General features: G+C 43.7%; 1 protein-coding gene across 3 annotated transcripts in view; it reads left to right on the top strand.

The window, feature by feature from the left end:
* SV2B (synaptic vesicle glycoprotein 2B) overlaps positions 1 to 26,644 on the top strand; it is a 177,729-nt gene that overhangs the window by 132,323 nt on the left and 18,762 nt on the right. For all 3 annotated transcript variants that reach the window (XM_078078921.1, XM_036096135.2, XM_036096136.2), the window contains exons 3-9: positions 2,162 to 2,342; positions 2,646 to 2,797; positions 8,762 to 8,895; positions 10,068 to 10,157; positions 15,864 to 15,974; positions 17,001 to 17,089; positions 19,249 to 19,413. In XM_078078921.1, coding sequence (XP_077935047.1) covers positions 2,162 to 2,342; positions 2,646 to 2,797; positions 8,762 to 8,895; positions 10,068 to 10,157; positions 15,864 to 15,974; positions 17,001 to 17,089; positions 19,249 to 19,413 — 922 coding nt within the window. The remainder of the gene's footprint in view (positions 1 to 2,161; positions 2,343 to 2,645; positions 2,798 to 8,761; positions 8,896 to 10,067; positions 10,158 to 15,863; positions 15,975 to 17,000; positions 17,090 to 19,248; positions 19,414 to 26,644) is intronic.

A 26,644-nucleotide genomic window follows, 5' to 3' on the forward strand; every position in this document is an offset into this window, starting at 1 on the left:
GGGGATCAGGATCTCAGGACCAGGCACAAAGCCAGTCATGTGGACTGGAACCACAGGTAAAAGTAACAGGGAGGCTGCAGCCTGACCCTCACTCAGGCTTATGTGGTGGGGATGGGTCATGGCAGCAGAAGATGGTTTTAAGCCCCCATCAGTGAGTAAGGCAGTCCTGCTGGACACGACTCACAATGGCTAAGAACTGAGCATGATTAAGTCTGCAGGGAACTAGATGTTGGAGACCCTCGGTTGGTCAGGGTGGGATAGCAGATAAACTCATAGTCTAGCAGAGCACACTGACCCACACATTATTATGACACAGCATGACACATACTCTGAGTTGTGTTTGCAAGTCTTGACTCATTTTCTGAAACACAAGTGTTGGTGACCTAATATTAGTGGGAAATTGCTCACTACATTTTCTGAGCTTTGGACTGGGAAACTGGTGAAATAGGGAGGAGGGGGTATCCTCACTCTATTACTTCTCTGTGGGTCCTCTGAGGATGCAGAGAAATGGCAGAACCAGGAGCACGGGCTCAGCAATTTCCCCTAGACCTTCCCATGGTTGACTTTCTTCAGGTCTTTGCCCAAATGTCCCATCTCAGCGAGGGCTTCCTGAACCATCTTCTTTAAAATTGCCACCTCCCACCCTGGCTCTCCCTATTTCCCTCCTTCTTATTATTTTTCTCTAGAACTCTTATCAGTCACCCACTAACTGTATATTTTACGCATTTATCTATTATCTCTTTTCCCCAACTAGAATGTAAGCTCCGTGAAGGCAGGGATTTTCATGTGTTTGGACCTTGCTATATCCCCAGTAACTACAAGAGTATTTACCTAGTAACAGACATTTAATAGATACTTTGTAGACTCATAGACATATTCCATGAAGTAACAGCATATACCAAAATGTAAAAGAAAATAGCATCTTTCATACTTAAAGGCTAAGAGTTACAACCCAGGTGAGTGAAGAAAATCTTTGTGAAAACCGTTGACAACACCAAAGTTATCATTTCTTTTCATCTCGTAGAATAAGATGACAAAAGAAGGAACTCTGTCATGGGGAAGATAAAACAGGCCGTGGTCAAATCTTTCCTTTTGGGGACCAACCTTCAAGTTGATTAACCAGCTAATTGAAGCTCTTTGCTTTATGTCGGCCCTTCCTGGTGCACATCTGAATAAATAAAGCATCTGTAGGTCCAGAGGCTTCCTTTCTGTCAAAGACAATTTGTGTTTATCGTTTGATTTACAGTTAAGGCTGGGTGAAAGGATCCTTCCATAATTTGCATTCAGTTATTTTCTCCTCGTGAAGGATGGTCTGCAAAGTGATGGTCTGCAAAGTTTCCTTCACAGGTATCGTAAATCCCATATGGACTCAGCACCGTCGTTAATAATTAGTAAGAGCTCAATATTTAGCAGGAAGGAGTTATCCATGTGATTCTGGAGATGGGCCACGTCTGTGAGGATGCTGACTTTCCCTGAAACACCATAAACATGTCAACAACAATATATTTATATGATATCTTCAATTAACTGATCTTATTATTAGAAGGCAAGTACAAGGTGCATGTGTTAAAGAAAGGATGGCTCATTGCTGGTCTCTTCTGCATTCCCCTAAGGAAGCTGAACGTCGGTTGTAGCATGGAGAAGATCTTTTTTGGGAGTAATAAAATAGCCAGGCTTATTGGTAATTGCTGTTTTACACTTGTACCTTTTCCTTCCTTCCCATGATCCTTACACCATTTTGTCCTTTTTTCCTGGAAATTCTCTCTTTAAACCTACCCCTGCAGGTAAGGATTTTTATAACACAAACACTCTTTTTGCTTAAAAATAAAATGACAGTGCTACTTTCTGCAGATTATGCCACTAAAAGAGCCATCTTCAAGAAAGGTACATCAGACTGAGCTACGGTTGATCTATTTTAGTATGTGCACATATGTATCAATCTGTGAGGCTATTTTTTTGAATAGCATTCTTAAGAATTTGAATTTGTACAGCACTTCTAATTTGCCAGGAACATCTGTTAGCGTCCACCTTTTATGTCTGTGACACGGAATTTCTAGAATGCATAAAAACAGGCATCAGATTTTCTGGCACATTGCATGATTTCTAATGTCTTGTCTCTTTTTTCCACCCCCTCTTCTCTTTTCTCCCCCAACCCTTGCAGGGCTGATAGTGTACCTAGGAATGATGGCTGGGGCCTTCGTCCTAGGGGGCCTGGCTGATAAGCTGGGGAGGAAGAAAGTTCTCAGCATGTCTCTGGCCCTCAACGCCTCCTTTGCCTCTCTCTCCTCCTTCGTCCAGGGATATGGAGCCTTCCTCTTCTGCCGACTCCTCTCAGGCATAGGGTATGTAAATGCAGGGCTTTGCTGGACCCTTGTAGACCAGTGTTCCATCTATCCTGCTACTTGAGCTCTGAGTGGTGCCTCCAGAAAACCTTGGACTATGTTTTGTGTTTGACTTCAAAGATATTATATTAAAGTTGAACCTTAGAAAATGTTGTAAAGTCAGTGTATAAGGTCAAATAACCTGACACTACTTTGACTGGTCTTTCAAATTCACAAGGGTGGGGTATAAGGTAACTAGGCTTCTGCTATGACCATTTTTAGTGTATGACTTGATTGTTTCTTTTTGGCATTTTCTTTATACAGGATTGGGGGTGCTCTGCCCATTGTTTTTGCCTATTTTTCGGAATTCTTATCTCGGGAGAAGCGAGGAGAACACCTTAGTTGGCTGGGCATCTTCTGGATGACGGGGGGCATCTATGCATCTGCCATGGCCTGGAGCATCATTCCACACTATGGTGAGTGCACTGCCTTCAAATAGCCCAGGGGTTCTTCTTACTATGGCACCTGCCTCCAACAATGTTTCTGTCCTTAACCTTATTCCCCGTACTCACACACGGTTCCCTTATATGACTTTTATCTTTCTATAGAACTTCCAATACTGGAGACACCTCGCTAATTTCTTCTTTTTTTTTTTTTAAAGATTTTATTTATTTATTTGACACAGAGAGAGACAGCGAGAGAAGGAATGTAAGCAGGGGGAATGGGAGAGGGAGAAGCAGACTTCCTGCTGAACAGGGAGCCCGATGCAGGGCTCGATCCCAGGACCCTGGGATCATGACCCAAGCTGAAGGCAGACGCTTAACTGACTGAGCCACCCAGGCGTATGTATGTAATTTCCATACACCTATCTTTCTGGAAATAATACAGTCTGTTCTTCCTGCCTCCCTCCCTCTCCATTCTTCTCTTCTTTTCTTCCTTTATTTGAAAGAATGTCAGTCTTTATCTCCCCAGCCCTCCTCCCCCAAGCAAGTTAGGCAGTTAGGCTTCAGTGACCCCATTTAATAGAAGATGTAACAGAAGCCAAGAGAAGTTGATGACTTGGCTAAGGTCATGTCCCTGGCATGACCTTGAAGCTTGATGCTCTGTCTGCCCCCTGTCCCCATGCGGAACTCTTGTGCACTTTCCAGTCTAGTGCCTGCTGTCACTCTTGTTTGGCTGCAGAAGTGGAGAGCCCTTACAGACAAGGTCTTGGATTCAGCTGGGACAATTTTATTATCCTGGGTAATTGCAAAAACCGGATTCTCTGGACAGAGACCTGGCAACGTTTACTTTCACAATTGGTTTTGTTAAGAGTAAAGTAGGGAGAAGGCAGCAGTTTTGAATTTGATTATGTCTTTTGAGCATCCTGGGCAATAAATGCTATCAGCATCCTTCAAAATTTTTTTCGGTAAACCAGTGATTATGGGTGTAGGCTTTGTCATCATTTAGAATCCTGCCGACCTGTAAGGTAGCAGAAAACTGCCCTGAAGCTAACCAACACTTCTCTATCCAATGAACTCCTTGGTGTCCTTGTTTGAAACCTCATCCTCTTTGTGTATTCTGAGGTGATGGAGGCTCCATGTACATCTCTTTAAGAAGCAGCTTTGGTGTAGACAATGCCTACACTACTGGTTAATGTAATGCTGGGTGTATTATCCTGGTAATCTGATAAACCCTGAAATCTCAGTGGTTTAACACAATAAAAGTTTCCCCACTTGTAAAGTATGGTGAATGTTTCTGATCTGCAGGTGGCTTAGCTCCATCAGTAATATTGGGGCTCAGACTCTTTTCTCCATGTGATTCTATCATCTTTAACATGTGGCTTGACGTCTCTGCTTGGGGAAAGAGCATAGGCAGTTGTACATGGAGATTTTGAAAGACAGGCTGGGAAGTGGACTGTGTCCTCTCTACTTACAACCCACTGGTCCCAAATCTGTAATATGATCACCCCTATCTTGCTGTGTGCCAAGAAAGTAGAGTAAATGGATTTGGGAACAAGTAATCTTTGCCCTGTCTAGTCTTTGAGAACCCACTGGGTTTTGTATAAGTAACAGAGAGGAAATATGAACAGGAATAATGAAATAAAGAGCTGAAGAGTTTTCCAGATAATTCTGTCACCCAAAGCAGTTCTCCATCATTTTAGATACAAAATCATATTACTCCTAACATCATTTCTGCACTCTGCCCTTCACCCAAAGGCACACTTAACACACACAGTACACTCCATGTTGGTTATATGGGTCAGAGAAATCGCTTACCCTCCCCCCAATTCTTGCTGTATTATTTACAACTGTTAACTGGTCCAAATGTATGAGTGCTAAGAAACCATTTCCACATTTAAATTAAATGGGTAAAAAATCTTTTTGGGGAGTGTGGGGGACAAATAAAATCTTAATAAAAGCTGAGCCAAAATAGTGGTGCTCTGTGACTGGGGACAAGTCGCTCCATCTTGTCTGGCGTGGTTCCTTCACCTATAAAGTGGAGAGGGAAGGAAGCAAGAAGAGCAGACTGTAGAGATCACGCCAGCCCTCAGGTTCAGTAAAAAGGAGAGTGCTGAGAATACGTTTAAAACAGTTCTTGTACTCGAGCTAGCTCCCTTCCCGGGAGCATCAACAATGTCAGCCTCCCATTTGCAGCCTGCTTTTTCCCCAAGGGGAGTTTGCCCTCACACGTGACCAGGGAGCCTCCCATTGGCTCAGCTTAGGTCATGTGCCCACCTCAGCCAATCACTACACCCCAGAGGATGCCGGGTCCTGATTGGTTCGGTTTCTGGGGGATACCTCCTTCCACAAATCCGGCACGGTGCGGGGGGGTGGGGGGGGTGGGGGCGGGGCAGGGTCAGTCCCATGCAGACCACGTGTCTGCCATACAGTGGAGCCCGCAGGGTGCGGGGTGTTACGACAGGGGCCACCCACACTAGTCAGTACGTGCTGCATCACTTTTTCCACTTTGCTTTACACACACAAGCACACACCCACGTCTGGGGGTATGGTTGCTAAGGAAGCGATACAAAGATTCAGATGGGAGCGTGTTGACCAAGACTGACTGGGATGTCCATGGCAGAGGGGCCGTGCTGCTGCGCGCTGACGGCAGGGCTTGTGATTCAATATTTTACCCCAAACAGACAGGATGTTTTTCCTGTTTGCTTGCTTGTATGAAATCTGTGACTTTGATGTCCGTTTTTAAGATCCAAGCCTCTTGGGTGATTAGGCTTCATTGAAACAAGCATTAGCTGGGCGGGGAGTGGGGGAACCCACCCAAGAAACACGGTAGATTAGAATCACAGTACAACAGGAGCGATTATTTACTTTAAGCCTCATTTTACCAGGAACAGATGTTTTGTCCAGAGTGAACCAGACATTTGATGCTATTTCTCAATGTGCCCAAGACACTAATCCTTTAACACCCTTCCACTTAGCAGGGACAAATGCCAGGGTAACTACAGAAAGGAGACTGATGTTTGTGTACTGCTTGTGAAACCCATTTAATTGCTTTTTCAGGAATGAAGTGATGGGAGGTCTTGGCACCAGGAATTCCGGTGACTGAGTCATTGAGAAAGAAAATTACAAATCTCAGAATGTTTTCCTGGGAACTCATGGTCACAGCCCAGAAAAAATTAGATATATTATGGAAGATTAATTCCCATTGTAGTCAGCACCACCAGCTATTTGTGAAAGCCTGACGGTGAAAAGTAGGGCAAGCTAAAAGATCAGTGAACAGAACCATCCCTGTCTCCGAATTAATAGTTGTTCCATATATTTGGAAGCAGTTCACTATTTAATTTTATTTAATTTCAGGTCCCAAAGATCTGCCTAATGAATGCGATAAATGGAGATTACTAAAATCACCATAAAAACCACAGAGGCATGAGGGAATAACGTATTTTGGATAATTTACACATATTATCACAAAGAAAAACATTTGTTTTGGGCAGAATACTTTATAAATGTACCCACTTCTGCTCTCCTTTCCTCATTATCCACCTGAGTTTGACTGCTATGTCGTTTTGATCAACTTGACTTCTAATTATTCCAGAGTAGCTTTTGGACATGAGCTGTAAAATGTGTCAATATTACTATGTTTTTATCTTCCTCTTTCTAGTGTTGCTGTCAGGAGAAAGGAAAGGCTTTTTTAATTAAAATGAAAACCAACAAACCCCGGAGAGAGCATGCTGTGAAAAAAGAGATTTGATTCTGGTTGAGAAAGTTGGATGATGTGTGTATTGTGTGGCTCAATGTGTCACAGCAGCTTCAGTCCCATGTTTCCCCACCTGGCATTCCCTCTGGCATGTCCTTTAGTTGCACAGACTAGGAAATAACAGCAGAAAGAGCAGTGCAGATAGAGCGAATAGAAGCGCAATGGGTTAAGAGTCAACGGTAAGTAGAAGGAGTCGAAAGGGGAGTAATAGTGTTCAAGACGTTCACTGCTCACCACTGTAGCTGATCACATAGTATACGTTTACATATAGACTTACCTCATTTTATTGCACTTCACTTTATTGTGCTTCGCAAATAGTAAATGGAATAGAGATTTTATGTCCCAATAATGATATCCTCTGAACTTTAGAAATCAATATATTCACTTATATTATACAGTTTTGTCTTTTTTTAAAAAAAAAATGCTGTTGGAATTGTCTTCAGAGTTACTTGGAGTGGCATGAGAAAACCAAGCCATTTTATAACCTTGGATTATCTGATTATTTATTTTTAAAAGATTTTATTATTTATTTATTTTATTTTATTTATTTATTTATTTATTTTAAAAGATTTTATTTATTTATTTGACAGAGAGAAACACAGTGAGAGAGGGAACACAAGCAGGGGGAGTGGGAGAGGGAGAAGCAGGCTCTCTGCGGAGCAGGGAGCCCAATGTGGGATCGATCCCAGGACCCTGGGATCATGACCTGAGCCGAAGGCAGACGCTTAACGACTGAGCCACCCAGGCACCCCTATTTATTTATTTATTTAATTTATTTAGCAAGAGCACGGGTGGGGGGAGGGGCAAAAGGAGAGGGAGAGAGAGAATCTCAAGCAGACTCCCCACTGAGTGCAGAGCCTGATGCGGGGCTCAATCCCACGACCCTGAGATCATGACCTGAGCCAAAATCAAGAGTCAGATGCTTAACAGACTGAGCCACCCAGGCACCCCATAACCTTGGATTTTTTAAAAAAGCAATTATTTTGCTGATTTTTGCTTATATTCATCTATTTTAGTCAACAACTTTGGCACTTAATGTCATGTAGCTATTTCTAAGCAAATCAAATCTACCCTCAAAGCAGATGAATTATTATTGGTTGTCAGGAGCTTTTGCACTTAGCCAATCTGTGGTGGTATTGTTACCTGCATTCTGTGAAAACCCACCAATACCACAATGATGTGGGAAAGCCAGGATTTGTACTCTGATCTACGTGACTATGAAGATCTAGGCTCTTTCCACTGTGCTACCCATTCCTTAAAAGAGAGACTTTTGAGACCCATGAGGATGTTTGAAATAATGTTTTGTAGGTCCAGAGGCAATTTCTAAAAATGTATTTTAGAAATGCTTTCAAGAGGCACCTAGGTGGCTTAGTTGGTTAAGCGTCTGCCTTCAGCTCAGGTCATGATCCCAGGGTCCTGGGATCGAGTCCTGCATTGGGCTCCCTGCTCAGGGGGAAGCCTGCTTCTCTCTCTCCCTCTACCCTTCCACCCCCCCCCACTTGTGCTTGCTTTCTCTCTCTCTCTCAAATAAAATCTTAAAAAAAAAAAAGAAATGCTTTCAATAATGAATGCTGAGTAGGAGCTAGTCATCTCTCCATTTCAGTAATGATAAAATTCATTTGAATTTAGAAGCCCTGTCTCTTTAAAATTAAAAAAAACCCACGGTCTTAAGGGCCTGATCTGGTTTTCTTTCCTAGAAGGCAAGGGGTCCCTGAGGTGTGTGATCACCCTCCCTTCCATCCAGATCATGCTCTGGGTACTCAGAACCCAGGAATTCCCACTAAACTCAAGGAATTGTGACAAAGATGCCCATTCTCATTGCGGTAGAGTGTTCACATATATCACCACGAGGCCCCTCACTCTGTGAGAGGGGCCAGGAGAAGAAATGAAAGACGTCTCACAAGGGTAGGTCATGGCCTGGCCTTCCAGCTCCTTATTTGTCAAGGCGAAGGGCTAGAACATCTGTTATTAACAGTTGGTTAGCTTAAGTTTTAATGACTATAGAGAAATATGGGATGCAGCCCAAGGCCCTGTAAATGTCAGGCCTGGCCAAACCTGGGGGGTTCTTGAGATGCATGTTCCCCATGCCTGTTCCAGACTTCTGCCTCAGAAGGTTTGGGGACAGTCGGGGTTTTGCATTTTAACCTGCTTCCCAGGCGATGCTCTTGTGCCCTCATTTGAGAGTGAGTGATTTAAGGTCATTCTAAGATCATGTCAGAAATCCTCTGACTGCTTCTTCACAGGCTGGGGCTTCAGCATGGGCACCAATTACCACTTCCACAGCTGGAGAGTGTTTGTCATCATCTGCGCGCTGCCCTGCACCGTGTCCATGGTGGCTCTGAGGTTCATGCCAGAGAGCCCGAGGTTCCTGCTGGAGGTGAGTCAGCCCTCCCCCCGCCCCCACCCGATGGGAGAGCGATAGCCCTTTGGCCGCCCCCCCTTCTGCTTGCATTTGCACACCACCCCCATGTCAGCCCGCCTGGCCCATCATCACGTCTGGCTTTATTGCTGTCTGATGGCTGCATGCCCTGGATTCAGGGACTGTCAGAGGCTGCTTCCAGCTCCCATTCTCTCCAGAGGCTCTTCAAAACTGTGGCATGTTTTTTCAAGTTGCTACAGTGAGATCTGTGGGAAAACTTGTGTCTCCCGCAAGCCCATCAGGACCCCTCCCCACAGGAAAGCTGCTCCTGGTGTCTTGAAAGAAGAGTCCTTCCAACTTGGGGGGCCTCTTGTGCTTGCAGGGGTCAGACTGGGTGGGACTGGCAGAGGACTGATAGGAACTTGAAGGCTTCTACACCCCCATTTCTGAATCCATTTCTGTGTCTCCTAGATCTTTCTACAGAGTGATCGTCCTTGTCAAATTCCCTTGTGTCCCATTACCAGGGGCAGACACCGCAGGGAGTTTTTTTTTTTAACCAGGGATCTCTCAAAATTTACCCTTTGTGGTGTATTAGTTTTCTAGTGCTGCTGTGATAAAGGATTTTGTCACAAACTGAGTGGCTTCAAGTAACAGAAATTGTGTCACAGTTCTGGAGGCTGGACGTTCAAAATCAGGGTGTCAGCAGGGCCACGTTCCCTCTGAAGTCTGTAGGGGAGTCCTCCCTTGCCTCTTCCAGCTTCCGGTGCTTTGTTGGCCATCACTTGGCTTGCGGCTGCACCACGCTTCCTGCCGGTGTCATCTCACGCGCTCCCCTCCTGTCTCCGTATTCACATGCTGCCTTCTTATAAGGACACCAGTCGAACTAGATTAGGGGCCCACCCTACTCCAGTATGACCTCGTCTTAATGACATCCACAACTAGTACAACTAGGCGTGTTGTACTATGTAGTGGGAATAGTGTGTAATGTTTACACGTTACGCCCCGGAGGCGTTACCTTAGTATCCTTCCAAGATGGGCTTGGGACAGAGGCTTGTCCCAGTCCTTCCCAAGACCTGACTGGCCCTGCATCCATGTCTAACCACTTCACGCTCAGGGTTGGATGCCCCCCGTTGGGTTTCCACCCCTCGTCAGGAAAAGATTTCTTATACCTCTTTCCTTGCTTCCACCAGATGGGCAAACACGACGAAGCCTGGATGATTCTCAAGCAAGTCCACGACACCAACATGAGGGCGAAGGGGGCCCCCGAGAAGGTGTTCACAGTGAGTGTGCGGCACTTAGGCCAACAAAGGGGGGCTCCCCTCTTTACTGTTTTGGCTTGCTAAGAATTTTATTATATTATGATATTTATTAATTTGACAAAGAAAATGTATCAGAGGGAGAATAAAAGCCTGATAGTCCTATTATTGTGTCATAATTATTTGTTCATTTTGATGGATATCCTTGTTACTGCTAATTGTTAAAAAAAATGCTGAAGGAAAAAACTAGCTGTGTTCATATGGGGATAAGCATATGTGCATATATTTACATCTACTTTTTTTTTTTTTTTTAAGAGAGAGAGAGTGTGAGTGAGCAGGGCGGGAGGGGCAGAGGAAGAGTGAGAGAGAGAGAATCTTAAGCAGGTTCCATGCTCAGCGCGTGGGCTCCATTCCACAACCCTGAGATCACGACCTGAGCTGAAATCAAGAGTTAGATGCTTAACCAACTGAGCCAGCCAGGCACCCCTCCATCTATATATTTTTAAAGAGTACCCATAAGCATTCTGTATGTTGTCTTGTGGCATTCGTAATTATCCTTTTAACCAACATTAATATTGGGAACGTTAACACAGTCTTCCTAAACATGCCCCAAATGCTAGAAATTTTTTTACCCCATTTTATTACCTTGTTCCTGTAAATATTGTCGCAGTGAACCTTCTCACACACATAGTTCCTTCCCGTTCATGTTCTCGGTTTGTTTTCCAAGATAGACTCCTAGAAATAAAATGACTGACTGAAAAAGCACTAGTATTTTTATAGCTCTTGAGTTATATTGCCAGATTACATTTCAGTAGGGTTGTGCCAATCTACAGTGCCATAGGCAACAGGATAGCCATTTTTCTCCTCCACCCTTATCAGCATTGGCGCTTAGCCTGAATTTTGTTTCTTGCTTGAAAAACTAGTGAGTGGTGATTTCCATGAAGATGTCCTGTTAGTTACCAGGATCTGTGTTCCCCCAACCACAACCCTCTGTGGCCAACGAGGAATGCGTGCCCTGGGTCCCTGTTTTGCATAACTTCCCTTCCAGGCTGACTTCAAATCCACTTCCACAAGGAAGCCCTCCTGGGTTAACCCCCTCCTACTCCGATTCACTGCTTTTGCAGCTTTGGCCTCTGCCATTGATTCTGGACAACACACTTGTCCTTGTTAACTGTTGCTTAGAAGCCCTGATTCTCAGGCTGGGCCACGTGGCAGGACCACGTGGCTAAGAATCCATGACCTGGAGCCTGACAGTCTGGGCCCAAATCCCAGTTGTGATACTTTCTAGCTGTGTGGCCTTAGGCAGGGTACTCCCTCTGCCTCAGGGTCTCTACTGGGAACAGAGGGATAATAATATCTCTAAGTATGGTTATGGTAAGGATTAAATAAAGTACCGAAACCAGTGTCTGCCTTGGAGTAGGGGCTACATAGATGTTAACTATTATTCAAAAATGTTATGACATAGGGGCGTCTGGGTGGCTCAGTCAGTTAAGCATCTGCCTTCGGCTCGGGTAGTGACCCCAGGGTCCTGGGATCCAGTCTAGCATCAGGCTCTCTGCTCAGTGGGGAGCATGCTTCTCCCTCTCCCTCTGCTGCTCCCCCTGCTTGTGCTCTTTCTCTCTGTGTGTGTGTCAAATAAATAAATAAAATCTTTTTAAAAAAGATTTTATTTATTTATTTGACAGAAAGAGAGAGAGACAGCGAGAGAGGGAACACAAGCAGGGTGAGTGGGAGAGGGAGAAGCAGGCTTCCTGCAGAGCAGGGAGCCCGATGTGGGGCTCAATCCCAGGACCCTGGGACAATGACCTGAGCTGAAGGCAGACGCCTAACGACTGAGCCACCCAGGCGCCCCAATAAATAAAATCTTAAAAATGACATATTTTTTCTTAAATTAATTCAAGCAATGAATTTTATTGCTGTTCAGTCACCTATTTCCCTCAATTCCAATGCTCCTAAAAATATCTAAAATACGGGACCGGTGCTTTTATCAGAAACATTTATTAAGAAGCACAACTAACAGTAATAGTGCAGATGAAAGATGTTAAGGGTGTAAATGGTTCTCCCAAGTCCCCTATCCCCACCGCTGTCTGTGGCGGATTATAATGCTGCAGCTGGACTGCAGGTGTGGACCCCAGATGTTAGCGGAGAGCCCCCGCTCCGGGACCTCGGTGTGCTTGGCTCGGTCCTGCCCCACCCCCACCCATTGCACAGACTGCTCTCCAAGCTCCTGCTTATTCCCGAGAGACATCTTCATGGTCTGTCCCTGACTCAAGCCTCTGAATCCACATCAGCTGGGTTGGATTGTGGGCCACATCAACCTCATGTGAAATACACACGAAGATGCATAAACACACACACATCCACAGACACACATCATACATACAGACACACAGACATACCTCACTCATACCAAGCATTTGCGAGTTTAATAACCTTCATGACAATTTGAGGAACTTCCTCCCTGCCCCATCCCCCCCTCTTTTCCTCCTCCCTTTTTGCCTTCCCTCTCTTTCTCCTGTTCTCCCTCTGGAATATGGCAGATTCTCCTTGGCTCATGCACGGCTCACGCACTCGTCCTCCCTGGCATTCCCTGACCCGTCAAGCAGTCTGTTAGCCTATTTATTCCAAGCAAATCCACAGCTCTCTTGAGAGGAGTCCTGAGGGATGATTGCTCTCCACCTCATTTGTACACCTGTCCCTGACTGCCCCAGGGGACTGGAAACTCTTCCAGGCCTTTGTCTTACCCGGGTGGCCCATGCAGCCTCTCACACCCAGTGGCTTCCCTGACTGTTGCTTCCGGAAGGACCACTTCTAAATCAACCTTGTGGGCTTGCCAGACTGGGAGTCCTTTTTAGAGACGTGATCCCACATTCTCTCTTCACAATGGGTTTATCCTTAAGCAGCCTAATTTTGAAGAATGAGGTCTTAGCTTGGAAATCAATAAAGCCTCCAGTTTCCAAAGGCACCATCTCAGTCTTTCACTTGAGCATCAGAACCCCTCCCCTCCGGGATGGCTGTGCAACCCGAGGAAGTCAGAGATCCCGGAGCGGAACAGGAGTGTGAACCATGGGTGGGCACTCTCTCTTACCCTGCCCTGCATGCTAGCCATGCTTCCACAGCCCTCACCTCTGCTTTTAGTAGTTTTCGTCTCACAGGAAAGAGAATCAGAAAGGTTTTGGCTTCAGCATTCCCTGCTGACTTGGTGATCATATTAATTGGGTAGAAGTGGATGACTGGATGGGCCAGGGGAAAGAAAAGAAAGAAATAACCAGAAAGTGTTGACGGGTCAGAGAGCAGAGGCAGTCGGGAGTGAACTCCTGCCAGATGGGGTTAACTGCTTGGCTCTGGAGTGCTCTCCTCAGTAAATAATGCACCCTTGATTGTACTCAGAGAGCCGCAGATGCTAGGGTCCTCGCCTTCACCTTTGAGCCGCTGGGGCTCAGGACACTTACCCTAAAATATGGCACCTTGACATATTAAATATCTTTAGCTGAAGGAGTTTGAGAAAGTGGCAGAAGCAGGAAGATCACTCTGACCTCTCCCCACTTGCCCATCTTCTGGAACAGGTCATAGATCCCCTGTGTGAAGTGACTGTCCCTGTACCAGGAGGAAAGAAGACATTCTTATCACCAGAGATGGGGGGAGGGGTCAAGAAGCCTGCATTGACAAACCTTGTTAAATCAACTCTTTCTTCCTAGTTACTGCTTCACCATTGACTACCCTTAGCCCCACACCCCTTTGTCTTGTCAATTCTTCACAAATTCATTGTTTCATGGCCTCAAAGGTATAAAAGCTTTCTGCTCTGGTCACTTCCTCAGGCCTTCATTCTCTTTGGAAGGCTCCCTTGTTCATGTTAAAATTCAATAGAATGTGTAGGCTTTTCTCCTGTTAATCTGTGTTTGTCAGTTTAATTTTCAGACCCAGCCTGGGACACTAAGAGGGGCGAGAAAAACATGTTCCTCCCCTACAAAGCCCTAGGTTTCAGCCATCCCATTGGCTGGCTGCCACACAGTTTCTGATCTGCCACCTGGCAGGTGTCCCCAGTAAAATGTTCTGCAGGGCTAGGGTGAACACAGGCCATATTCTGATTTAGACCCAGTCAAAGACAAGTATCCTAGTTAATTGTAAAGTAGAATAATTTTGTTTGAGGTTGTCCATATACCACTCCCAAATCCCTAGGGAATAGAATGTTATTTTCCCTAGGAGCACCAAAAAGAAAAACATTGCATTTGAGTGGATATCTTAATGCTTTGGAGTATGATTTTTGACATGCTTCCTGATTTGATGTCAACCTTGCCCTCTGGCCTCTTCTGGCTACGGCAAGGGCTCAATGGCTTCCTGGGGATATTTGATACCATGGAGCTCCAGCCAAGAGTTCTGTGGCAGGGCCTGTGCGTTCACTCCCCCATGTCCTTGTCAGAGCCCAGGAGGAGAGATCTGCAAAGGAGGAACACCTGCAGATGGTAGGACATGCCAGGAGCTTAAGAACTACTATTTTTAGGGTTTAGAAAAGCACAGCCATGCCGTCCTAGACTTCATGCTCAGAGTTAATGAGTCTGTTGTCCACACCCAAGGGCTGTTTTTTTCCTTGTGGATTAGCAGCCTTATCTCCTTCTCTCTTCCCATCTCCTCACATTCTCAGATGGCTGAAGAAAGCGATGGAGATGCTTGTAGGACTAAAACCTTTTTCTTTAGACAAAGTTCGTTGGAGGGGGTGATGGAAACTGAATTTTTTTGAGTGTGCTCCTCCATTTTCCTCTGAATAAGTCTGCAAGCATGGACCTTGCTAACTTGGATAACCATCTCCTTAACATGATGGCTAGTTATAGAATTCAGTGGTTGCTTTAAACACTAGGTAACTTGACAGTCACTGTCTTGGTGAGTCAGGATTGCACATTGGGGCTACCTGCTGACATTGGACAAATCAATTTTTTCTGGGGCCCTTTAGGGGGAGAACTGAGATATATAACCTTATCCCCATTCCCCATTTCTTTGATTTCCACTAGGAAAGCCAGAGACAGCAAGGAGGACATGATTTTTCATATTCTGTTGTGTTTTAAAAATATCTTAAGTAGTAGGGCACCTGGGTGGCTCAGTGTGTGAAGTGGCCAACTCTTGATTTCAGCTCAGGTCACAATCTCAGGGTCTTGGGATTGACCCCTGTGTTGGGCTCCATGCTCAGTGGGGAGTCTGCTTGAGGATTCTGTCTCTGCCCTCTCCTTCTGCCCCTCCCCCTGCTTGTGCACACATGCTCTCTCTCCCTCACTTTCTCTCTAAAATATATAAATCTTAAAAAAAAATCTTAAGTAACAACCCTCTCCCGCAACACACACACACACCATTGCTTACATGGGTTCTAGACTTCCGTGATGTTAATTGTTAATACCTATTAAGGATACACTTGTGAATTTTAAGGTGGAGTCAACTCTACTGTGGGCAAATCAGATGTACATGGGAATTCAGCATATTATGACTGACGAATATAAATTTCTCAAAAGCATGATCTAGTGAAAAGATGGATTCATCTTGTCTGCAGGGAGACATATCTCCCTGAGAAAGATTTCCGAAGAGAGGCCATGTACATCTTTGGTTAAGAATCACTGAACTAGAGGGTCATCCAATGCTCCTGTAGCCTTCGATATGTGACATAAATTCAGTTACATTAATTAAATATTGAAAAGTCTGACACAGAGTGGGGTTATGATTCTCTAGCCCATCTTTGTTTTGCAGGTTTCCCACATCAAAACTCCCAAGCAAATGGATGAATTCATTGAGATCCAGAGTTCAACAGGAACTTGGTACCAACGCTGGCTGGTCAGGTTCAAGACCACTTTCAAGCAGGTATGATTGGGAACATGTGGGCGATGAGAGGGGAGGATGTCTGGAATTCTGTAACTTTGGTGGATGAAGGATAAAGACCATGAATACCCCCATCAACTCCAGGCAGTGTGATGGGGAGGGAGTGCCCTGGATGGAATGTTTGGGACACAGTTGTGCATGCTTCTCACTCACCATGTGACTTGAGCCACAGACTCTCTAAACCTTAGTTTCTTTTCTTTGCTCTTCCTTCCCAAGGAGAGATTTTGAACACAAGCAGAACATCTATCTACTCTTTTTTTTTTTTTTTAAAGATTTTATTTATTTATTTGAGACAGAGAGAATGAGAGAGGGAGAGCACATGAGAGGGGGGAGGGTCAGAGGGAGAAGCAGGCTCCTTGCTGAGCAGGGAGCCCGATGCGGGACTCGATCCAGGGACTCCAGGATCATGACCTGAGCCGAAGGCAGTCGCTTAACCAACTGAGCCACCCAGGCGCCCACATCTATCTACTCTTAGTAAACATCCTTCTCTCTATCATCTTGTCTTTACATAATCTGTAGGAGGAAAGGAATGAGTGAAGTAGATGGCCCTTTGAGGTGTGTTGGTGGTTTCTGGGAAAGTCTCCATGAAGGGCAAGGCCATTTCTCTGGAGAAGTGACTCCTGTAGGCAACTCAGCTGTCCAGCACTGAGGCAGCCAATGAATGGTTGAATGGTTGTTAAATGTTGGAATATCACCCACTCCCACAGGCAAGGAGCAGAGCTCACTACTCAAGGTTTTCGAGTGTCTTAAAATCCCAACTCAGTGTGCTTTTGATGATGTATTACTATGTTCCCAGGGAAGATGCTCCAGAACCGTTATGTTGGAGGCTGAGGCCAGGCAGTAAGAAGAGAAGAGTCTTTGTTATTTGAACAGAATTGCTGCTTCTGGGAGATCATGGTTTTCCATTCTCTCATGGGGTCCTAGGAAATTTATCAGAAAATCCTAGAAATGAGCTCTTTCAAGTCACAAGTCTCTTGCTTTAATAACCCTTCTGTGTGTGGGTTACAGGTCTGGGATAATGCTCTGTACTGTGTGATGGGGCCCTACAGGATGAACACGCTGATTCTGTCTGTGGTCTGGTTCACCATGGCTTTAAGGTAAATTCTATCTTACTTAACTTCATTAACTTCCCTATGCCTCCAGCGCCTCATCTATAAACCAGAGATTTCAATTTGTTCTAACTCCTAGAGTCTGGATGCTTTTGGCTGCAAGTAACAGACAGCCCACTCTCATGGCTTCTACAACAAGGACACGTCTTGTCCTTTGTAACAAGAATTCCATAGAGAGGCAGGCTCCACGTGGGGTTTCAGCCCCAGGCTCTATCTCTTGGTGGTTGCCAGATGCTTGTGCTCTTCTTGGCATCCCATCAATGTGGGAGAATGTCCCAAGGAGGAAGAGGCTGCCTCTCTCTGAGCTTCTCTTTGTAACAGCAAGGAAAGCTTTCTCAGGAGCCCCCCGCCGAAAGCCCCTGCATCCTTTTTCTCTATTAACCAGATGTGTGTCACATACCTAGTGCCAAACTAACTGGTGAAGGGGATGGGATTTCCCAGTGACTTCAGACTAATCAGGATTTGTGTCTGAGCCAAAGATACCGTAACCTTCCCTGAGGGTTGATACCCAAACAAAATCTAGTTTCCAAGGAATGAGCAGGGAACGAGTGCTGAGTAGGCAGCTGTCACTTGCACTATGGCCATGGGATAAAGCAGTGAGACTCTGCAGTACTGTGCCCTACAATAAGGAAGAGCTAGTGTAATGGGAATGTGATTAGCTGGCTCTTCTCTTAATTGGTAGGTCATTTCATGCACCTCCAAATATCATGACCCTCTTTATGCCACTTAAGCCACTTAAAGCGTCTTGAAGCTATTTACTGTATAAAGAAAGTGCTTGCAATAATTTCTGGCACTTAGTAAGTGCTCAATTAATTGCTATTATCAGCGAGGAACTGTCAATGAGATTTAAAACTTCCATCTGTGAAATTGCTTGGTTCACCATCACCTGTGCCCAAAGGAAGTGAAATGGGGTCTAATGACCTCTTTGATTCATGGAGGAACATGGGGAGACCTGATTTCTTTCAATACCTATTCATGGAGACCCAAATGGGTAAAAGTAAAGAGGAAGCCAGACCCTACTCCCCTCCACTTAGTCTGTCTAAGTGAGGAGGGAACATTTCAGAAGCCAAAGATGGTAGACACTAGGATTCAATTCACTGAAAGTTCTAAAATATGTCTTGTTTATATTTACTTATAGCTGATTTAATTTTGTTGAATAGGTAATGCATTTCAAATGTTGAAACAACAGAAAAATACATGTGCATAGCTTTCCATAATGTAGCATCACACAGTCTTCAAACAGGGCCTTATTGCTAGACTCTTGGGAGGTCTTCAGACTTCTGCTATTACGAACGATACCACAATGAGTACTTGTTTGTAGGCGACTTTGTACTTGAGCGAGCTGATCAATGGAATAGGTTTCTAGAAATGGGATTATGGAGTGAAAGGGGTAAATCCATCAGTAAATTTTTTTGGACATTGACCACTCCTCCATATGGTATTGTACAAATTTTTCCTGCGGTGTATGAGAGCATCTGTTTACCTATAACCTAGTAGTTGAGAATGATAATGGTGTGGCTTTAATTTGCATTTTTCCTATTATGAGTGGGACTGAGCATCTTTTTAAAATGTTTAGTGGCTAGTTTTTTGAGTTGAAGATCTTGAGTTCGGCAGGTATAAAGTTATATCATCTGCAGATGCAGGTAGTTTTGCCCCTTGCTTTGCAATTTTGTATTCCTGCAATTTTTTATTTCTTTCTCCTGTCTAACTGAGTTGGTTAAGCCCTACAATGTGGTGGTAAAGAGTAGTGGTGATAATGGGTGTCTGGGTCTTGTCCCTGACATTAGTGGAAATGCCTCTACTATTTCCACATGAAGTAAGATTCTACCTTTGAGCTGAGGTATGTATTTTCTTACATGTAAAGGAAGTGCCCACCAATTCCCAATCTATTTTTTCTTTAATCAGGAATGAATTTTTTTTAATCAAATGCCTTTTCAGAATCTATGGAGATGGTCATGATTTTTCTCCTTAGATCTGTTCATATGATGAGTGATGGTGTGGCACTTAGTAAGTGCCTTAATTTCTAATAATGAACCATATTCGTACATTTAAAATGAGCTTGATTTATATCAGGTTAGGGATACAGACTCTGATCACGAAAGAATAAAGCCTGTTGCTGCTTGAATATTCTGTCTTCTCTATTACAGCTACTACGGACTGACAGTTTGGTTCCCTGATATGATCCGGTATTTTCAAGACGAAGCATACAAGTCCAAAATGAAGGTGTTTTTCGGTGAGCACGTGTATGGCGCCACCATCAACTTCACGATGGAGAATCAGATTCATCAACATGGGAAACTTGTGAATGACAAGTAAGTGAGAGAGACCACGGGCTTTCCCCAGATCGGGGTGATGGTCTGTGGGGACTGTTCTTGGGAGAGGGGCCATTGGAAAGAGAATTCAGTAGGGCAGGTGAATGAGCTCCAAGGCTGTTGTGGTACCTCAGAGACACAATGAGGCCTGCTGGCCTCCAGTCATCCCTAATCACCTGGCTAGAACTTATTCATCCAAGGATAGAGACATTTGACTGAGGAGAGGCAATCAGACCATTTTTCCTGTGACCTCACACCTTTAATGGAGATGTGCACAGGGCTGTGGCCTCCTATTGGTGCCTGCCTATAAAGAGGGCCTAGAGGGTTGAGAACCCTATACTAATCCACTGCCTGGTTTTTGAGCTTTTTCTTTGATTTTGGAAGCTTCTCTAGAAGCAAATCCAGAGGCTAATATGACACTAGTCGGGAGATCTTGTGCTGACATTGCCCATGAAGAAATATTGCCCAAAGAACACTTTGGAAATGTTGAAAACGAAGGGACATTATGGATGGCCAGATGTCACCCATGACATGACACCATTCTCTGCAGAGACAAATTCAGTAAAAAGAGACCTCATTTATGAAGTTTCCAAAGTTCATTGACACTCTCATGTGATATTAGTAATAAATAATGATAGTATGACATTGATCATGAGGCTCATAATCATAACCATGGCAGCCAACATCATAAAGCATTTCTAGGTGTCAGCAGCTGCCTTAAGCACCCTCATAGACTGTTATGTAATCCTCACAAAAATGAAGGAAGCCTCCAGGAGGCAAGACATATGCTTTTCATTGTACAGGTGGGGAAATAGAAGCTCAGACAGGCTGAGTAGCTTGCCGAAATCACGCAGCTAATATAAATAGAAATGTCTCTCCCAATCTTGGCATTCGGACTCCAATCCCATACCCTTAATAACTGGATATTGTCTCACCGGGAAACTCTCCATTCCCACAGAGGCCCTGTGTTATATGGTGTCTTCTGCATTTAAAAGTTCATCGTGGGACGCCTGGGTGGCTCAGTCGGTTAAGCATTTGCCTTCGGCTCAGGTTATGATCCCAGGGTCTTGAGATCGAGCCCTGTGTCGGGCTCCTTGCTCGGTGGGGAGTCTGTTTCTCCCTCTCCCTCTACCCCTCCCCCCTGCTCATGCTCTCTCTCTCTCTCTCAAATAAATAAATAAAATCTTAAAAAAAATAATTTAAAAAGTTCATCGCAATGCCAGCATCCTCATGGTTTGCAACAGGCTGGTTTTGTAGTTCTTAGACTTAGCTACATAAAAAATGAGAATTTCTGATCCACTCTGTTCTTTTAATCTTTCTCAACCTCTGGAAGCTTTCATCAAGCTTTTGGGTGGGAGTGAGGGGGAAGCAAGTGTTCTTGAAAGCAGTGGTCTCCTGTGGACCCAGGACCTCGCCTGGCACCATACAGTTATTGCCAAGGTCTGGGAACGCACAGTCATGCCAAGGATTGTCTGAGAGTAGATGTGAATATTCTGCATGCACAGATATGCTGCCATGTTTCTATGTTTCAAGAGAATGTGGTTGTTTGGTGTAATTATTCAAATATAAATTCCTTCAGAAGTTGCAGTGAGTTAATTTTAACTTGTCATTTATATGGTTGTTTTGTTTTGCTTTATTTTGGAGAGAGCAGGGAGAGGGGCAGAGAGAGAATCCTAAGCGGACTCCATGCCCAGCACGGAGCCTGACTGGGGGCTTGATCTCACAACTCTGAAGTCATGAGCTGAGCCCAAATCAAGAGTCAGATGCTTAACTGACTGAGCCAGCCAGGCGCCCCTCATTTATGTTTTTTAACCAATGGATCCTGAAAGCACAACCATTATCACATGAAACCCATCATTTTTACCCCCAGCAAACTGAATAAAAAGGGTGTTTTTCTCCTTGGAAGATTAGGAACCTTGAAACTGGTTTCTTTTCTTGAGTTATGCTGCCACCTGCTGATCATGGGCTAGAAAGCGCCTCATCTTTGAAAACCCTAACCCTCCTTGGAGAGTTAACTTTAGCTGGGGTGCCACATTTCTCCATATGTACCCTGTATTCCTCCTTTGACTTTATCCACACTTTGCTAATTTAAAAATTAAATAGAAATTATTTACCTTATTGACTGTCGCACACCGGGGAAAATGACTTTGGTGTAAGTAGGGCTTCAGACTTCACCCTCAGACTTTGTCAATAAAGGAGAACCTCTTGAAGCCTGAACTTCATCCTGTTGTAAGACAATCCCTTTGGCCCCAAGAAGAAATGAAAGTACACAGATTAGTTTGGGCCTGTTCCCCAAGCAGTATCTGCAGCTCTCCTGGTGCATCTAATGGGACCAGGTGGCTCTGAGTTCTCATCCTGCTTTTGCTCTAGAACTCATAAGTTTTTGGAAAATGCAAGAAAGGCAAGAGAAAAAGTTCATATTCTAAACCCTGAGCCAAAATGTCAGGCCAGGCTTCTCATACTGTTAATTGAAAGCAGTATAGTTTTATTTATTTTTTTCCTGAGAGCATGTATAAACTAATTAATTACCCTCTCTGCTTGGGGAGACATTTCTGCTTGGCAGGGCTAATTTCTGTGAGGGTTAGGACGGTGAAGAGTATGATACAAGATAATCAGCCAGGAGAAAAATAGGAGAAAAGCTCTCATGAGTTTTCATGGAAGGTCAGGGAGTTGAACTCTGAAATGAGGGTGGCTTTGCAGAAAAGAGAAGAAGGTTGGTTTCATGCATCACCCTGAGGCATTCCCTACACTGTTCAAAATTCCTTTGAGTGAGGCAGAAATAAGAATTTTTTTTAGCTGCAGTGGGTCTGTTTCAGGGCAGTTAAGTCCCATGAAGCTGCCATGGGTGGGAAATGTGTAAATTCACCTTCTGGCTTCCAGGTCTGGGGAAGGAGCTTGAGGGACTGGGTTTCAAGCCTCGATGGGTCAGAGACTAGCTGAGCCATCTCTGACCTGCGTAAGCCTCCAATTCCACATCTGAAAGCCATAATATCGATAGATAACATACCTCATGCTTCAGAGTTGATCAAATCTCTCAATTTAATATAGGTCCTGCAAAGATCTTTGTGGAGACGCTTCCGGGATATTTTATAACCTCACTGGCTACTGAAAATTGGCTTGCTTTCTCCCCATCGAATATTTACACAGGTTATTGCAAATAAATAGAAATCCTGTTGATTTGGGGATGTTTATTTGATATCTAAGCTCTTTCATTAGTCCTAACAGTTCCCCTCTGTTATTGTTGTATGATCCCATCATCTGCAAATAGCCATTGTTTTGTCTCCTTTCTTCTCTTTTTTATTCCATTGTGAAGTACATCAAATATGCAGAGAATAGAGAATAATGCAAACAACCCAGTTCAGAGCAGCTGGCTTTATAAAATCATCAACTGTGCTATATTTACTTCAGATTTTAAAATAGATTAAGCATTACTCACTCTGTGAGCCTCGTTGTGATTCCTCTCCCTCCCAAAGCATAATGATTACCATTGTTAATAAACCTGGTGTTTCACTGGACCAAATGGACTTCACAGATATATTCAGAACATTCCATCCCAAAGCAACAGAATACACATTCTTCTCTAGTACCCATGGAACATTCTCCAGAATAGATCACATCCTAGGTCACAAATCAGGCCTCAACCGGTACTAAAAGATTGGGATCATTCCCTGCCTATTTTCAGACCACAATGCTTTGAAACTAGAACTCAATCACAAGAGGAAAGTCGGAAAGAACTCAAATACATGGAGGCTAAAGAGCATCCTACTAAAGAATGAATGGGTCAACCAGGAAATTAAAGAAGAATTAAAAAAATTCATGGAAACAAATGAAAATGAAAACACAACTGTTCAAAATCTTTGGGATACAGCAAAGGCAGTCCTAAGAGGAAAGTATATAGCAATACAAGCCTTTCTCAAGAAAGAAGAAAGGTCTCAAATACACAATCTAACCCTACACCTAAAGGAGCTGGAGAAAGAACAGCAAATAAAACCTAAACCCAGCAGGAGAAGAGAAATAATAAAGGTCAGAGCAGAAGTCAATGAAATAGAAACCAAAGAACAGTAGAACAGATCAACGAAACTAGGAACTGGTTCTTTGAAAGAATTAACAAGATTGATAAGCCCCTGGCCAGACTTATCAAAAAGAAAAGAGAAATGACCCAAATCAACAAAATCATGAATGAAAGAGGAGAGATCACAACCAATACCAAAGAAATACAAACAATTCTAAGAACATATTATGAGCAACTCTATGCCAGCAAATTAGATAACCTGGAAGAAATGGATGCATTCCTAGAGATGTATCAACTACCAAAACTGAACCAGGAAGAAATAGAAAACCTGAACAGACCTATAACCACTAAGGAAATTGAAGCAGTCATCAAAAATTTCCCAAGAAACAAAAGCCCAGGGCCAGATGGCTTCCCAGGGGAATTCTACCAAACATTTCAAGAAGAATTAATACCTATTCTTCTGAAACTGTCCCAAAAAATGCTATTCAACATAGTATTAGAAGTCCTAGCCACAGCAATCAGACAACAAAAAGAAATCAAAGGCATCCAAATCAGCAAAGAAGAAGTCAAACTCTCATTCTTTGCAGATGATATGGTACTTTATGTGGAAAACCCAAAAGACTCCACCCCAAAACTGCTAGAACTCATACAGGAATTCAGTAAAGTGGCAGGATATCAAATCAATGCACAGAAATCAGTGGCATTCCTATACACCAACAACAAGACAGAAGAAAGAGAAATTAAGGAGCGGATCCCATTTACAATTGCACCCAAAACCATAAGATATCTAGGAATAAATCTAACCAAAGAGGCAAAAGAATCTGTACTCAGAAAACTATAAAATACTCATGAAAGAAATTGAGGAAGACACAAAGAAATGGAAAAACGTTCCATGCTCATGCATTGGAAGAACAAATATTGTGAAGATGTCGATGTTACCTAGAGCAATCTACACATTCAATGCAATCCCCATCAAAATACCATCCATTTTTTTCAAAGAAATGGAACAAATAATCCTAAAATTTGTATGGAACCAGAAAAGACCCCAAATAGGCAGAGGAAATGTTGAAAAAGAAAAGCAAAGCTGGCGGCATCACAATTCCGGACTTCAAGCTCTATTACAAAGCTGTCATCATCAAGACAGTACGGTACTGGCACAAAAACAGACACATAGATCAGTGTAACAGAACAGAGAGGCCAGAAATGGACCCTCAACTCCATGGTCAACTAATCTTTGACAAAGCAGGAAAGAATGTCCAATGGAAAAAAGACAGTCTCTTCAACAAATGGTGTTGGGAAAATTGGACAGCCACATGCAGAAGAATGAAACTGGACCATTTCCTTACACCACACACAAAAATAGACTCCAAATGGTTGAAAGACCTCAATGTGAGACAGGAGTCCATCAAAATCCTAAAGGACAACACAGGCAGCAACCTCTTCGACCTCAGCTGCAGCAACTTCTTCCTAGCAACATCGCCAAAGGCAAGGGAAGCAAGGGCAAAAATGAACTATTGGGACTTCATCAAGATAAAAAGCTTTTGCACAGCAAAAGAAACAGTCAACAAAATGAAAAGACAACCGACAGAATGGGAGAAGATATTTGCAAATGACATATCAGATAACGGGCTAGTATCCAAAATCTATAAAGAACTTATCAAACTCAACACCCAAAGAACAAATGATCCAATCAAGAAATGGACAGAAGACATGAACAGACATTTTTCCAAAGAAGACATCCAAATGGCCAACAGACAGATGAAAAAGTGCTCAGCATCACTCGGCATCAGGGAAATCCAAATCAAAACCTCAATGAGATACCATCTCACACCAGTCAGAATGGCTAAAATTAACAAGTCAGGAAATGACAGATGTTGGCGGGGATGCGGAGAAAGGGGAACCTTCCTACACTGTTGGTGGGAATGCAAGCTGGTGCAACCACTCTGGAAAACAGTATGGAGTTTCTTCAGAAAGTTGAAAATAGAGTTACCCTACGACCCAGCAATTGCACTCCTGGGTATTTACCCCAAAGATAGAAATGTAGTGATCCAAAGGGGTACATGCACCCCGAAGTTTATAGCAGCAATGTCCACAATAGCCAAACTATAGAAAGAGCCAAGATGTCCATCAACAGATGAATGGATAAAGAAGAAGTGGTATATATATACAATGGAATATTATGCAGCCATCAAAAGGAATGAAATCTTGCCATTTGCAACGACGTGGATGGAATTGGAGGGTGTTATGCTGAGCGAAATAAGTCAATCAGAGAAAGACATGTATCATATGACCTCACTGATATGAGGAATTCTTAATCTCAGGAAACAAACTGAGGGTTGCTGGAGTGGTGGGGGGGTGGGAGGGATGGGGTGGCTGGGTGATAGACATTGGGAAGGGTATGTGCTATGGTGAGCGCTGTGAATTGTGCAAGACTGTTGAATCACAGATCTGTACCTTTGAAACAAATAATACATTATATGTTAAAAAAAAAAGAAGATAGCAGGAGGGGAAGAATGAAGGTGGGGATTTGGAGGGGGAGATGAACAAAAAAAAAAATAAAAATAAACCTGGCGTTTTACACTGAAGGGTGTTTTTATACTTTTCCCGTGTGTTTCTATATCTGTAAATGTTGTACAGTATTCTTTTGTATGGTTTAAAGTTTAGATAAATATCATACCATGTTGTATATGTAAATGTATAATTATACTATAAATTTTGCACACTTTTTTGGTATAAAATTAGGGTTTTTTAAAAAAGATTTTATTTATTTGAGAGAGAGAGTGAGAGAGAACACGAGCAGGGGGGAGCTGCAGAGGGAGAGGAAGAAGCAGCCTCCCCACCAGGCAGGGAGCCTGACGAGGGGCTCCATCCCAGGACCCTGAGATCATGACCTGAGCCGAAGGCAGATCCTTAACTGACTGAGCCACCCAGACACCCACACTCAGATTTCCTTTTACCCACTGTTCTTTCTCTATCCCAGCATCACACCCAGGCCACCACATCACATTTTAGTAGTCATGCCTCCTCAGGTTCCTCTTGGTTCTGATAGTCTGTGGCTTGCTTTTTTACTTCACTTCAGGAGCCCTTTCTTGGGCAGATGCTCTATATTCTAATGCTAGGTTTGTCACCTTTCCCTTTAAGGTGTGTGCCTTTTGGCTCTTATTTAAGAAATCTTTCATGTTTGAAGTGAGAAAAGTCATTTTCAGTTTGTTTCTCTTT

This window comes from Halichoerus grypus, chromosome 8 (assembly GCF_964656455.1).
Source record: "Halichoerus grypus chromosome 8, mHalGry1.hap1.1, whole genome shotgun sequence".
NCBI classification, from domain to species: Eukaryota; Metazoa; Chordata; class Mammalia; order Carnivora; family Phocidae; genus Halichoerus; species Halichoerus grypus.